The 15,071-nt window shown below is 33.9% G+C and overlaps 1 protein-coding gene across 2 annotated transcripts; it reads left to right on the plus strand.

Moving 5' to 3' along the window:
- The first annotated feature begins 1,704 nt into the window (after positions 1-1,704).
- On the plus strand, positions 1,705-11,112 carry LOC141712925 (uncharacterized). Of its 2 annotated transcripts, none has more exons than XM_074516053.1 (12): positions 1,705-1,860; positions 2,110-4,771; positions 4,863-4,970; positions 5,055-5,155; positions 5,264-5,354; positions 5,441-5,551; positions 5,638-5,703; positions 6,475-6,534; positions 6,834-7,391; positions 8,199-8,318; positions 9,013-9,132; positions 10,444-11,112. In XM_074516053.1, exons 2-12 carry the CDS (start codon positions 2,156-2,158, stop codon positions 10,507-10,509), a joined length of 4,017 nt encoding a protein of 1,338 aa, XP_074372154.1. In that variant the 5' UTR covers positions 1,705-1,860; positions 2,110-2,155; the 3' UTR covers positions 10,510-11,112. The 2 variants fall into 2 exon arrangements, with proteins under 2 accessions (XP_074372154.1, XP_074372155.1); XM_074516054.1 differs by having other exon boundaries at positions 1,721-1,860; positions 2,116-4,771.
- The last annotated feature ends 3,959 nt before the right edge of the window (positions 11,113-15,071 follow it).

The raw sequence follows: 15,071 nt of genomic DNA on the forward strand, positions 1-15,071 counted from the left end.
TATTTACATAAGCTACTCCTTCAACGGATTGATAACTGTGGTTATCCGTTGAAGGCTACAAAAGACACTAATTAAATCTACTTAATGTGTTTAGGTGAATCATCATCAAGACCACAATATCTATACCATATTATAATAGACGAAACATTAAAAGTTTGGTAGTCGGTCGGTCGGTACTTGCTGAAATTCCTTAATTACCCTTACTTAATTATTCTAATTCTAATTATTAGGTCGATCAATTCTAATTCTAATTGATATTGAAGTTAACTTCCTCTATTGTTTTACCAATTTCAATTCTATTTTATATCGAACTCTATATCATTATAATTTATATTAAATTCAACTTCTTCTATCAATTTATATTTTAATTCACATCGAGTTCTATATTATTCTAATTTGTTACTTCGGGCTAAATTAAATTTAAGCAAACTAAATATAATTATTAAGATTTAGTTGATATATTATGTGAATCGGGTTAAGATAAAATAATAATACAATCAATTCTCCTAAAAAATTATACTAATGAACTGGGATAAATAAAATAATATATTTTATTTATACAGCACAAAAAAATACATTATACAATTGATTCAGACTAACACAAAACTAAAATAAAAATACAATTTGACCAACAAAAATAAAATCATATATACTAATTATTCAGTCTAAAACAAAATTATCTTATTGATCCACAATTAAAAAAAATTAAAAAATAAACTAAAATTAATTAGATTGATTTGGTCAGTGTATTGGGCATCAGACTAAAATAAAATAATGTAAACCACTGATCTGAGATAAATCAAATTAATATTAGACTAAGTATAATTCGTATCTTATTGATGTGAACTAAAAAATCAAATTCTAATTAAAAAATACACATAGAATTATCAGTAAAACTATATCGTTCAATCAATAATATTGCTTTTTTTCAAATATCTTTTATAGAATTATAGTTAATCGATTAAGTAATCACCATGCTAAAATTATATTTTTAAGGTCCCAACATGATGGAGACATTATATTTTTACCCTCAATAAAATATTAATTTCGTTATAATAATATTTCCCCTTTACCAATGCTATGACGTTAAATAAGTTTAAATGTTCTAAAACATTATGAACATATACGTCTACTAATATAATTATTATGAAGTCATATCATTTAAAATTTTAAATGAATAAAATAAAGAATTGAATTCAATTTTTTTTAAAAAATTATATAATATTAAAAAAAATTCCGTGCAATCCGTGCATGACACGGGTTTTAAGTTAGTATTTCTCAAAAGATATAGTAGTAATAATTTATATATATACTATTATATTAAAAAGCGAAATATTAAAATTTTGTTTATTGGTCCTGGTTAGCAATGAGATCAAATTGATAAGAACAATTAGATATAATCTTATAAATTATTAATAAAGGGATATAAGTTTCGAATTCTATCAGTAACATAATTAAAGTTAAAATTAATAATATATAGTGATAAAATCAATCGGGTATTGTAAAATTATTATATAAGGGGTAAGATTAAAATACCAACAATAATATATTAAAATTATATTTTATAATATACAGGAATAAAACCTGTGCGGTTTATATGTATTGGTGTTCAATTACAAGGATTTATGAAATTTAATTTATTAGAGTATTAAATTAAACTGTCATAAAAAAGAATTGAACGAGAGTTACTATATTTATGAAATTGAGAAAAGCAGGGCTGGGCATATAAAAAAAACCTAGCAGCACTCACTTCACCGTACGTTGTCGAGTACTTGCGTCGCTGCCCATTCCCAAAAAACCCTAATTTTACACACCTCTTCAATCGATTTCTAAACTTCTCTCCTTTTTATTTCTTAATCGGTTAGTTTTCGTTCTTCATTTTTTATAATTTTATTTGCAATTTCATGTCTATTATCTTCGTATATCCTGTCTGATTAGTTTATCTATGTGTTTTCATAATATCTGATAAGTAGTGATTTGTAACTGTTTGATTTAGTTAATGTGATGCTCAAAACTATTGTGTATATATGTTTATGTGTGTGGATGTGGTTAGGCTTGGCTAGTTTGTTGATTAATTTTGTGATTTTGATTTGTTGATTTCGGATTAAGGCTTAGGTGGAATTTTTTTATTTGTCGAAATTGCTGAGGAGGACTGATGGGTCGAAAAAAGCCTGTCAGCCGTGACGAAGATGTGCCTGGTGGGGAGGGTAAGTCTAAGAAGAAGTCTCTTAAGATTGATGATGATGAGTATTCTATTGGGACGGAATTGGAGGAGCCGGTGGTTGAGGTGAAGCTGGTTGGTGGTAAAGACAAGGGGAAGAAGAAGAAGTCGAAAATTGCTCGGGGGAAGAGTAATGATGATGACGAGGAGGATGATGATTTTGTTTTGAAAGATGATGGTGAGGATGTTGGGAAGAAGGGGAAGTCAAAAAAGAGTGGGAGTGGTAGTGTGTTTAGTAGTTCGGCTTTTGGGTTACTTGGGGAGGATGAAGATGGTGAAGATCAGGATGGAGAAGGTGTTTTGAGCGAGGAGGATGTTGATATGTCTTTAGCTTTTAAGGGGAAGAAGAAACCGTCAAAGTCGAAAAAAAGTAGTGGTTTTAGTGGTTCTTCGGCTTTTGATGCACTTGGTGGTGATGAGGATGATGATGGGGATGTGGTTGATGATTTTGGTTCTGAGCAGAAATCTGATAATGATGATGAGCCGGTTATTAAGTTGACAGGGAAGAAGAAACCATCAAAATCAAAGAAGAAAGGGGGTGATGCTGTTTCTTTTGCTTCTAGCTTTGATATTCTTGATGAAGAGGATGTGAACAAGGATGAAAGTAAGGAGGACGATGAAGATGTGGCCTCAATTTCCTTTTCGGGTAAGAAGAAGAAATCCTCAAAATCATCAAAGAAGAGTAGTACTTCGTTCCTTCAGGAGGAAAATGGTGAAGATTTTTCTGTCTCGGAATCTGGTGCTGATGCTAGTACAGTTAATGATGATATTGGTGCTCTTGATGAAGATGCATCTGCAGTAATATTTTCTGGTAAAAAGAAGTCATCGAAGAAGAAGGGCAATATTGGCGTTACGCCGATGGAGGCTGAGCAATCTGAGGAAGCTCAGGGAGAAGAAGAGAAGCCTGGTACAGTTGGCGATGGAAGGACTGACGATAACAGAAGTAAAGACACTAGTGATGCGGTGGTGGCCACTTCGAAAAACAAGAAGAAGAAAAAGAAGGGGGGAAGGACTGCACAGGAAGAGGAAGACCTTGATAAGATATTGGCAGAGCTTGGGGAAGCCCCACCTCCTTCGAAGCCTGATACTGCTCCGCAACAAGAAGAAAAGGTTCCAGTTCGAGCGGAACCAGCGGTGGCAGTAGATACCGTAGTTGAAAAGGAAGCTGGTGAAGACACTTTGGAATCTGCTGCTGCAAAGAAAAAGAAAAAGAAAAAGGAAAAGGAAAAGGAGAAAAAGGCTGCTGTGGCAGCAGCTGCGCCTTCTGTAGAAGAGAAAGAAGAAGAAACAAAGAACAAAGTCGCAGACAAGAAGAAAGTCCCAAAACATGTCAGGGAGATGCAAGAGAGAGTTGCCAAGCAAAAGGCGGAGGCAGAACGTAAGCAAAGGGAAGAAGAAGAGAGGTTAAGGAAGGAAGAAGAAGAGAGACTAAAGCAAGAAGAAGCGGAAAGACAAGCAGAAGAGAAAAAGAGATTAAAGAAGGAGAGAGAAAAGGAAAAAATGTTGAAAAAGAAACAAGAAGGTAAGCTTTTAACAGGGAAACAGAAAGAGGAAGCCCGTCGGTTAGAGGCAATGAGGAACCAAATACTTGCTAATGCTGGAGGTCTCCCTCTCACTACTGCTGACACAGCTACAGCACCGAAACGGCCCAAGTATCAAACAAAGAAGTCGAAGCAACATTCTCAAGTAAATGGTGGTGGCTCTTCCAAGGCAAATGAAATGACAGAAGTAGATGAAAGCCAGGAAGTCATGTCGGGTGTGGATTCCCTTGAAACAGAGAATGTTGAGGAAATCAATGTATTGGACGTGGAGGAGAAATCTGATGTTGCTGATGTGGTTGAAGAGGATGGAACAGAAGAAGATGATGAAGAAGATTGGGATGCAAAGAGCTGGGATGACGATAATCTTAAGATTCTTGGTAAAAGTACATTTTCTGATGAAGAAGAGGCTGACTCGGAACCTGAAATTGTGGTTAGAAAAGATACAAAAAGTTCACAGACTGCCACTCGTAATGCCAAACCAACAGTACCTGCAGAGAAAGTGGCCTCTAGCGCCCCAGTGAAATCTCAGGATACTAATAAAAGCCTGCCAGTGGGTGATGTTGCAACCAAAAATAAACAGAAAGATGTAGCTGAGAAAAAAGAATCACAAAAAGCAGATGCTGATAATCTCCGGTCCCCAATCTGCTGTATTATGGGTCATGTTGATACAGGGAAGACTAAGCTGCTTGATTGCATCCGAGGCACTAATGTTCAGGAAGGCGAAGCGGGAGGAATTACTCAGCAAATTGGTGCGACATACTTTCCTGCTGAAAACTTACGGGATAGGACCAAGGAATTAAAAGCTGATGCGAAACTGAAAGTTCCTGGCCTGTTGGTTATCGATACCCCTGGGCACGAGTCATTTACAAATTTGCGATCTCGGGGATCCGGATTATGTGATATTGCGATTTTGGTGGTTGACATAATGCATGGATTGGAACCACAGACCATAGAGTCACTTAATCTGTTAAGAATGAGAAATACAGAGTTCATTGTTGCCTTGAACAAGGTTAGAGACACTGTAGTTTAACATTTGAAGTGCATTATTTATTATGACTTCTTGAACAAATATGGTTTGATAGCAAAATAACTGTGTGCAGGTCGATAGATTGTATGGGTGGAAAACTTGTCGTAATGCACCAATTGTGAAGGCAATGAAGCAACAGACTAAAGATGTTCAGAATGAATTTAATAGGAGGCTTATTGAGGTCATATGTCATCTACTTTTCTTTTAAGTTTATTAGGCAGTTCTTTGTAGTTGCAATAATTTTATTTTATTTTGGCAACTTCAGATTATTACGCAGTTCAAGGAGCAAGGATTGAATACTGAACTATACTATAAAAACAAAGAAATGGGCGAGACCTTCAGTATTGTACCTACAAGTGCAATCAGGTTCGTAAACTATTTGTGTCTACTTGTGAAACTTCTTTAATACCTTCCACATAGTAAAAACTTGTAAGAATAGATTTTGTGATGACACGTGGATTTTTGATGAAACAGTGGTGAAGGTATCCCTGATTTGCTCTTGTTGCTAGTACAGTGGTCTCAAAAGACTATGGTTGAAAAACTTACATACAGTGACGAAGTGCAGGTAAATTTCTTCTTTTGTATTTGCTCAGTTCTTTATAATATTTTAACTGTGTTAATATCTAAGATTGTTTCGGAATGTTTTGTCAGTGTACTGTTTTGGAGGTTAAGGTCATTGAAGGTCATGGAACTACAATTGATGTGGTGTTGGTCAATGGTGTGCTTCATGAAGGTGATCAGATAGTTGTCTGTGGTATGCAGGTAATCAACTTCTATTGTTATTGTATAAAACTCAGACTTCGAGTCGATGTTGTATGTCAGGGAACTAAACGTGGGTTCTTTCACAGGGACCTATTGTTACGACAATACGAGCGTTATTGACTCCCCATCCGATGAAGGAACTCCGTGTCAAGGTGAGATCTCTCTTGATTATTTCTTCTATGAGTTTCACATCCTGCTGTCTTTTTCCTCAAGTTTCTCTCAGTAGTCAGTCATTTAAGGCTAATGGAGGAATTTTTATGTCGCTAATAAATAAATCAGAAATTCATTGAAATGATTTTTTTACTGCTTTCTGATTTCCCGTTTTAGTGTTTCGTGTGTCTTTCCCCTTGACTAAATAGGATGTTTCCATCTGTCATGGTGAAATAAAAATGAGAGATAGGAAAAAGGAACCTAAAACTGACTAGTAAAGGTTTTGGCTTCTGTTAGAAGGATTTAGTAGCAGTGAGACTGTTGAGCTGAAGTTTGTGCAGACCTGTTTATTCAATTCATTGAAGATATTTACTGCAATAAGGATAACCCTATTTGCATTCCGAGGTGGTGGCGCATCCACTCACAGAATGCGCAGAGATCTAAGTGCAGGACTTCAACCAACCAAAGATAATATAGTAGATTAAAAGATTGAACTATTTATTCTTCTCTGTTTTTTGGTTAGTTAAAGTCTTACAATTTTCGTATATTTATGAAATGATTGCTTTTTTCTTTCTCCTCAATTGATTGGTGTGATACTCCATCAGCATAGTGACATGGTTCACTCATTTCTGGAAATTAGCAGAATAGACTGTTATAACTAATAATATAAATACTTGTCTTAAGAAATATTGTTTTCTTTTACAATCTTTTAGAATTGGTATGTTTAATTCCAGTATACATAATGAAGAATATCGTGGGTTTTCTGGTTACAGGGTACTTTTCTTCACCACAAAGAGATCAAGGCTGCCCAGGGTATCAAGATTACTGCACAGGTAGGAAAAATAACCCCGACCTTTTTTCTGTATCATTTTCATCTTGGATCGAGATTCTTTTTTTTTGCATGATTATCTGTTTTCTTTGTACTGGTTGACGAAGTGCATTCTGACTTTCTCCAAGGCATTATTTTTTCTGTCTCGCTCTGTATCTTTTGTGTATATGTCTAGTTCCATCTGATAAACAAGTGTAGGTGTCGCTTTTAATAAACATCAATTCTGATGTTTGGTCAGCTTTTCACATGAATTGTCCTTGTGAAGGTTATTTTGAGTTCAGTTGCACTTAATATTTTGTGCAGGGCCTTGAGCATGCCATTGCAGGCACCGGTCTCTATGTGGTTGGGCCTAATGATGATTTGGAAGTAGTGAAGGAGTCCACCATGGAAGATATGAAGTCGGTGATGAGCAGAATTGATAAAACTGGTGAAGGGGTCTATGTTCAAGCGTCAACTCTTGGTTCCTTGGAAGCATTGCTTGAGTTCTTGAAAACCCCTGCAGTAAATATACCTGTGAGTGGTATAGGCATAGGTCCTGTTCACAAGAAGGATGTCATGAAGGCCAGTGTAATGCTTGAGAAGAAGAAAGAGTATGCAACCATCTTGGCATTTGATGTTAAAGTGACACAAGAGGCTCGGGAACTTGCAGAGGAGTATGGTGTTAAAGTATTCATTGCTGATATCATTTACCACTTGTTTGATCAGTTTAAGGCTTACATTGATACCTTTAAGGAGGAAAAGAAGAAGGAAGCTGCTGAAGAGGCAGTATTTCCATGTGTGCTTAAGATAATGCCAAACTGTGTGTTCAACAAGAAGGACCCAATTATTTTGGGTGTTGATGTTCTTGAAGGAATCGCTAAGGTACAAAACTATCTTGTAGCAGTATTTTTGATTACTGCTATAATTGTAATAGGATCATTTTCCTCAGTTGTCGTCTGATGAGTAATAATAGATTCTCAAAACATATTGTGTACTAGGGGTTTTCAACATGGTGTCAGTGTGTCATATAAATGAGTGAAGTAATGATTGTAAAAAATGCGATTAAAAAAATAAATATATTCATGGATACTTTAATTACTGTGTTATTGTAGTTCTTTTATCGTGAGAGGTTGTTAATTGAAGGTTATAGAATCTTATTAGCTGGTCTTTACTGATTTATTTAACTTCTTTCGTTCGGATTAAGATTTCTCGATCTGGATTACAGTGTTGGAACAGAGCCATTGTGGGTTTTTGGTTTCTGAACTAAGTTCATGTGCTTTTGTTGTGTAAGGGAGTGAAGTGGTCACATTTGGCTCCTCAATTTTGTTGTATTATTACACAAGAAATAAAGCATATGGTGGTGATACACCTTTTTCAGGCTCGTGAATTAGATACCAGTCACTAGCATTAGAAGACAAGTTGGTTGAAGTACAATATCATCAACTTAGACCATCTAAATTAATTCTTAAGGGTGTTACAGTAATTGAAATTTCTTAGTGAATTATTTTGTATATTGTCAGCTTTTAATGTGCTTTTGTTACTATCCATAGCTTCTTAAATATAAAGGATAAGCTCTTAATATTTTTCACCGCATATGGGATAATTTTTTTGTTAAAACTTGTCATTCTCAATATCGAAATTTTTGGTTGTGAACATGTCTTTATTCTACTTAAAACAATATTTGTGCAGGTTGGAACTCCAATATGTATTCCGCAGAAGGATTTCATTGATATTGGTCGGATAGCTTCCATTGAAAACAACCACAAGCCAGTTGATACTGCTAAGAAAGGCAGTAAGGTGGCCATTAAGGTACTGAATCCGGAACTGTGATCGTAAAGTTGATGTTTTCCAGTTTTGGGGATTTTAAGTACCTTTAAATATTACAATTTTGTATTCTTATTTTAAATAGTGTCATTAAGCTTTTTCTGCCCAAGTGCTAAATAGTGTCATTAAGCTTAAGGGCACAGTCAACCTCATAAAACGACTTAAACTGAAATGGCCGAATGTATCAAATGGCATCTCCAACCCAACACCAAAACAACTAACGGTATAAGTTTTAAATTATTATAGTGTAAACTGTAAAATCAAATCCAACCAAGCACTGTAATAGTGCAAGACTGTAATAGTGCAAGATTTACACCTAATAAAGTGATAATGTATTACACCAAATTTGGTGTATTTGAAAATTGCAAGTATGCCCTCATGTTTGTCAACCAAACAAATTCATTCCTTCTCTATCCCATTTATGTCCTATTGTATTTCAACAAAACATTAACCTTTGGAGAAGTTAGAAGAATATGTCTACTTACAGACAAAATCTCTTTAGTGTAGTATATAGTGTAAAAGAGTCGGAGTTTGTTTTGTATATAGTGTAACTTCTACACAACTATATGTTGAACAGTTGCTTTGTTTCAACAAGGAAGAGAATAAAAAGTTAAGGGAAGAGTGGACTGGCTTCATTTCTTGATTGATACTCACATGCATTTATTATGTATTTCTGTAGATAATTGGAAGTAATCCGGATGAGCAGCAAAAAATGTTTGGCAGACATTTTGAGATTGAAGATGAGCTTGTCAGCCACTTGTCTAGGAGGTCTCTTGACATACTGAAAGAAAATTATCGGGTAAGTAAAATATAACTTTTGAGATGCATTGTTCCCTTTCTTTGGTAAAATGGCTGATAGCTGATACATGAAGTTGCATTTACATGTTTTCGTCAAAGGATCTTCCTAATTTGATTTCTCATGCCCTTTAGATTATAGACTAGTGATTATAATGTATCATAGTATGTAACAGGTTGATGACAAGGTTTGTTTATGTTTTTTATACAGCTGCTTTGCGATTTATCATACTTGATTAATCCTAACATCTCAGAAAGTAATGATAGTTCATAATTTTCACATATTTGTCTTACATTTTTAATTTTAATTATTTGCAAAAAATGAAAGTACTTCCATACACGTGTAGTTGATGGCTATATCTACTCATTACTTGGGAAAGAGAGGAAAATATTCTCTAGGATACAAGTTAAGGGGTAGGAAATTTTTTTGTCCCTCGAGCACAATTGGCTCCGAAAAATTACCAGCAATTGGCTCCTAAAAATTATCAGCACAGCTTGGCTCCTAAAAACTTACAAGTACAATTTGGCTCAACAATTTCAAAATTGACAAGTGCAATTTGGCTACCCCTGAACATTTTTGCTTGGTCCTCCAATTGATATACCTCATATAAGCATAAAAAGTGTGTAGGTTAATCATTGAATTGGTAATTATGTGCTCTTACAGTTTTTACAACGTCAACAATGTATTTGATTTATAACTTCAAGTGAGAAGAAAATTGCATGATGGTTGTTGTTTCCACACTAGATAAATATCAAGACATCTTGTTTTTTTATGATTTGAGTTATATATAGCACGTACAGTCACATCTCCTAGAATAAGTATTTCTTTCAGTATGTTAAGATATGAACATTTGTTATTTTCCGTACTTTGGATGCTATAGGTATAAACAACCTATGTGTTATTTGTGTTTATGACCACATTTACGTACCATAAATATGGATAGTGGGAATACCTGCACATAATGGGGCACTGATCGTCATGTTGGAAGGAGTGGAATGTAATTGAACTAGTTTATAGACTTAAATGCACAAATACACTTACCTTTGCCCTTTGCATGTTACAGTGTAGACATAGTTTTTTTAGTTTAAAAATGGATGCTCATTTCTTCCTTCCACTTGTCTTCACAAATCTTTAAAGAAACATTTACAGTCCTTTAAACCTCCTTCATCCTTGCACCTTCTATTTTCTTCATATATCTTACTCTTTTCCCATCTCGATTTAGTTCCACCTAACTAAATAGAATGTGTTAGTCTAATGCAAATTGGTATTCAAATTTTAACATTTTAATTGTTTCTCTTTGCTAAATATGTACAGGATGAGCTGTCCAATGAAGAGTGGCGGCTGGTTGTCAAACTAAAACACTTGTTTAAAATTCAGTGACTTTTGCTTTTTAAACTGAAGAACCTCTTAAAATTCAGTGACTTCTTCCATTGCGTACTTGAAGCAAATCCTGTTTGACAAACTTTGAGGATAGCGGGTGCATATACTGTAAAGGAAGAGCTTATTTTTGAGGAGCATGGAACTCGCAATGAAAACCAGAACAGATAAATCTGTGACTGGGCTTGATAAGGGGTATCAATTTAAAGCTTAAAATTTTGTCCAGTGTTAACAATGTGTAGAGTACGGTTGAGTTCGTCTGGAGCTTGTGCTCCATCTTTTTCATTGGATGTTAGAAGCCTTGGTCAAGCTTTTCGGGCAGTAGTGCAAAGATAAAAGATACCTGCAACACAATGTTATGGCAAATGAATGGTGCATCAACATACATTTTATAAAATATCGTCAATTTTGTATTAAGCTGTGATTAAACTCATCAAACCTCACAGAAGAGAAATGTGATCTCTTTTTTTTTTTTAATTACTGTTATGCAATACCATCCAATTTGCTTGATTCATGTCATCTTGTAGATCAGCACTGTCGTTACACTTGGACCAGAGTCGCTGAAATTGAGTAATATATGGTTATGGAAATTTGAAATTTGTTCAAGAGTGTTGTCTTGTCTTTCTAGAACGTGCTTTAAATTGTATGTTTGCTTATATAACTGGAAAATAAGAATTTCGAATACGTTTTTGTGGTAGGGTGTTCCCTGTTAATTCTTTTGAGATCTAATTTAGGACTTAGGAGTATGGCATCCTCTATATACAGGTGACAATTTAGCTCAAGGCTCTGTTTGGTGGGAACCTATGAATAGGACTGAGTATTCGGTTCGGATAACGAAAGACCGAACCGAAATAATTTGGTTTGGTTACCGAACTGAAATAATTCAGTTTTTAATTGATTATGATTTTTTTATGTTATTCAGTATTTCGGTTTTTTACCGAATTACTGAAATTACTGAAATATAACAAATAATATATATATATATTATACATATATAATTGCTATTTGCCTAATTAAGATTTTAATATATTTAGTTTTCACGATCTTCAATTTAGTTACTAAAATAAAATATTTTTATAGTAATCTGGAGACCCGATCATAATATTCAGGGGCATGGAAGTGCACCTAAGAGTATAAGTTTAATAACATAAGTTTAATTGTTGTACCATCATTCATCTTTGTTGTAACTTATCAAATATTTTATTATTAATATTTTAAATTTTTTCCTAATTCAGTTTTTTAATTAAATTTCCGGTTTTAACCGAAATAGTTATTTCTGTTCGATAAATAATCAAAATTATTTTGATTCACTGTTTGGTCATGATTTATCTTTCCGTAACCGAATTATATTTCGCTTCAGTTCGGTTACCTACTACCTATGATATCTGATGAAATTGAATGTGAATTTGTACTCTTTTATGGAGTACGATTCTTATTTATTACTCCATTTGATGCCTACTTCAGTCATTTAAACTGGGGTTTTTAAAATATGTATGTTCCATTTTCCCTCTTCTTCGGGTGCTTGACATGGAAATTCCCAAAACACTCGTTTTCTGGACTGTTCCCTCTCCTCTTTCAAATGTAATTATGATTATAACTTTTGATTCCATTCAAATTTTCCATTCTAATGTTCCGAACTTAACGGAAAGGAAAATGATTTTCCCCACTTGTTCACAGTACATCAGAATATATTCCAGTGTAGATTTTTGGAGGCCATTGCATGACGAGGAACGAGGAATAAACCATAAAGTGATCATAATACTCTTTGTATTCTATAAGGAACATATTTTTATGGTTGAAACAACTTGAGAATGATTGTTGAGACAACCATAAGACCAGAAGTGAAACGGTACAATTTTTTAGCCCAAGCATTATGATTTGTCAATTGATTAACCGGTAACTTATAAAAGCACTATATTCTTTCACTAAAATTTGCTTGTTCGAATCTCATTTTTTTCATATATACAATCAAACCCCAAAAAATGAAAAGAATGTTATGAATGGGTGTCTCTAGAACTTTTTAGATGTTATGAATGGATGATCCTATAACATTCTAAGTTTAATCTTTTGATCTTTCATAAATATGAGTCCGTTTATCTTGTATATCCTACACCTATAAATAGCCATCTAAATGGAGCTTGTAAACTCACTTGAAAAAAAATATATTCTCTCTTCTTCTCTCTTTCTCTTCTTCTCTCTTGGTGTATCTATACTATATTTATAATACGTTATCAGCACGAGTTGCTTAAAAAGTTTGGAGGCCACTTACCGTACAAGAAGTCACCTACATATCTTCTTTATTTATCTCACCTAAGGTATGTAATCTTTCATGTTAAGATAACTTGATTTGTTATTATATCTTTACATAAACATATATTCAGAATATGTCAATTTTTGGTACTATACTTCTTTGCACTAGACATATAATAAGAGAAAAATTACATGCATGTGTCCCGCCTTGTAATTTGTTTTATATGTACATAATGTTAAACCTAGCTAGAAGATTTATCATATGTTAGACCAGTTAATTACCAAAACAAGTTGTTTTAATGTGCCCAAAATATACAAAATTATTAGTTTATAAGAATTTATGTAAATATATAGTTTTATTTTAAATCATGGATGCAAGTGATGAAAGTTGTTTATGGATTATATGATACCTGTGATATAATAGGCATCAAAAGATTATATGGTAATCTCTGGAAATATTTTATTCTACCCACATCAATGATAATTATAAGTTTTCTAGCATATATAATTTGTTTAGCTTCACATGCATGTATTTAGACATTACAATTTTATTTTTGTAAAATTAAATATATATACATGTTTGAAATAATAATATATTTTTGTGATTATCTCACCTAATAATGGAAAACTTCACCAAACTTGAATTTGAGACTCTTGACATCACCGGAAAGAATTATTTATCATGAATACTAGACATTGAAATTCATTTGGCTGCACAAGGTCTTGGAGACACCATTAAAGAGGAAAACAAAGAATCTGAATCAAACCGCACAAAGCGATGATTTTTCTCCGCCGTCATCTCCACGAAGGACTTAAAACTGAATATCTTACTGTGAAAGATCCACTTGAACTTTGGAAAAATTTGAAACATAGATATGATCATCAAAAGACTGTGATTCTTCCAAAAGCTCGATATGATTGGATGCATTTGAGGCTTCAAGATTTTAAAACCGTCAGTGAATATAACTCCGCGCTCTTTTAAAATCAGTTCTCAACTAAAATTATGTGGAGAAAATATTACTGACGCAGACATGTTAGAAAAAACTTATTCAACTTTTCATGCCTCGAATGTACTCCTCCAGCAACAATATCGTGAAAAAGGTTTTACAAAATATTCAGATTTAATTTCTTGTCTTCTTGTTGCTGAACAAAACAACAAGTTTTTGATGAAGAATCATGAGTCTCGCCCACCTGGCTCTAGCCCTTTCCCTGAAGTGAATGTTGCAACTTATAGTTTTGGGCGTGGACGTGGCCGTGGACGTGGACGCGGTCGAGGAAATCAAGTAAGAAACAACTATCCTTGTAAACAAGGAAAATCAAATTACAACCCAAAGTTTGTGAAAAAGGATGAAAAGGTGGAGAAAGATAAGAGAGGGCAAAAGAATGTTGAGAATATTTGTTATAGATGCGGTATGAAGGGTCATTAATCATGTACCTGTCGTACGCCTAAGCACTTAGTTGACCTATACAAAGCATCCCACAAGGAGAAAGGAAAGATTGCTTAAGCAAATTTAGCTTGCCAGAATGAAGGACCCGAGTACAACCCCTCTGACATGACACATTTAGATGCGTCTGATTTTTACGAAATCCCTGAAGGAAGTGGCAATATGAATGATACATATATGATATAAATAATTGTTTGGATGAAAGTTTTTTTATTATGTGTAAGACATTTTATTTCTATGATCATTATTATTAACTTACTAATTCTATGTACTTTTATTTGAAGTGCTATGGATATTTCTCATTCTTGCATTGATCACAAAATAAATGAAGATATTTGTCTTGTGGATAGTGCAACTACTCACACCATTCTTAAAAATGAAAAATATTTCACTCATCTACAAAAATGTAAAAGTAATGTCTATACAATTTCCGGAAGTACAAGTATAATCGAAGGCTCCGGAGAAGCTCATCTTTTGTTACCTGAAGGAACAAAATTTATTATAAACGATGCATTATTCTCTCCGAACTCACAAAGAAATTTATTAAGTTGTAAAGATATTCACAGAAATGGATATCATGTCGAAATAATGAGTAAAGAGAATAAAGAATTCCTTAATATCACATGCATCATTTCAGGTAGGAAAAGTATCAAGGAACAACTACCCGTCTTTACTTCCGGATTATATTATACAAACATTCGTACTATTGAAGCAAATGCTATCATAAACCAGAAGTTTATTGATACAAATAATTTTATGATTTGGCATGACCGACTGGGACATCCGGGATCAAGTATGATGCGGAGAATTATTAAAAACTCAAATGGGCATCCACTGAAAAATCAGAATATTTTTCAGACTACTGAATTC

The sequence above is a fragment of the Apium graveolens genome, chromosome 3 (assembly GCF_009905375.1).
Source record: "Apium graveolens cultivar Ventura chromosome 3, ASM990537v1, whole genome shotgun sequence".
NCBI classification, from domain to species: Eukaryota; Viridiplantae; Streptophyta; class Magnoliopsida; order Apiales; family Apiaceae; genus Apium; species Apium graveolens.

What these genes read in the sequence shown, in the direction of transcription:
- LOC141712925 (XM_074516053.1), top strand. Translation starts at nt 2,156, where the DNA reads ATGGGTCGAAAAAAGCCTGTCAGCCGTGACGAAGATGTGCCTGGTGGG. An exon ending in TAGTTGTCTGTGGTATGCAG is followed by an intron (nt 5,552 to 5,637) that starts GTAATCAACTTC and finishes GTTCTTTCACAG; the next exon opens with GGACCTATTGTTACGACAAT. An exon ending in GTATCAAGATTACTGCACAG is followed by an intron (nt 6,535 to 6,833) that starts GTAGGAAAAATA and finishes TATTTTGTGCAG; the next exon opens with GGCCTTGAGCATGCCATTGC.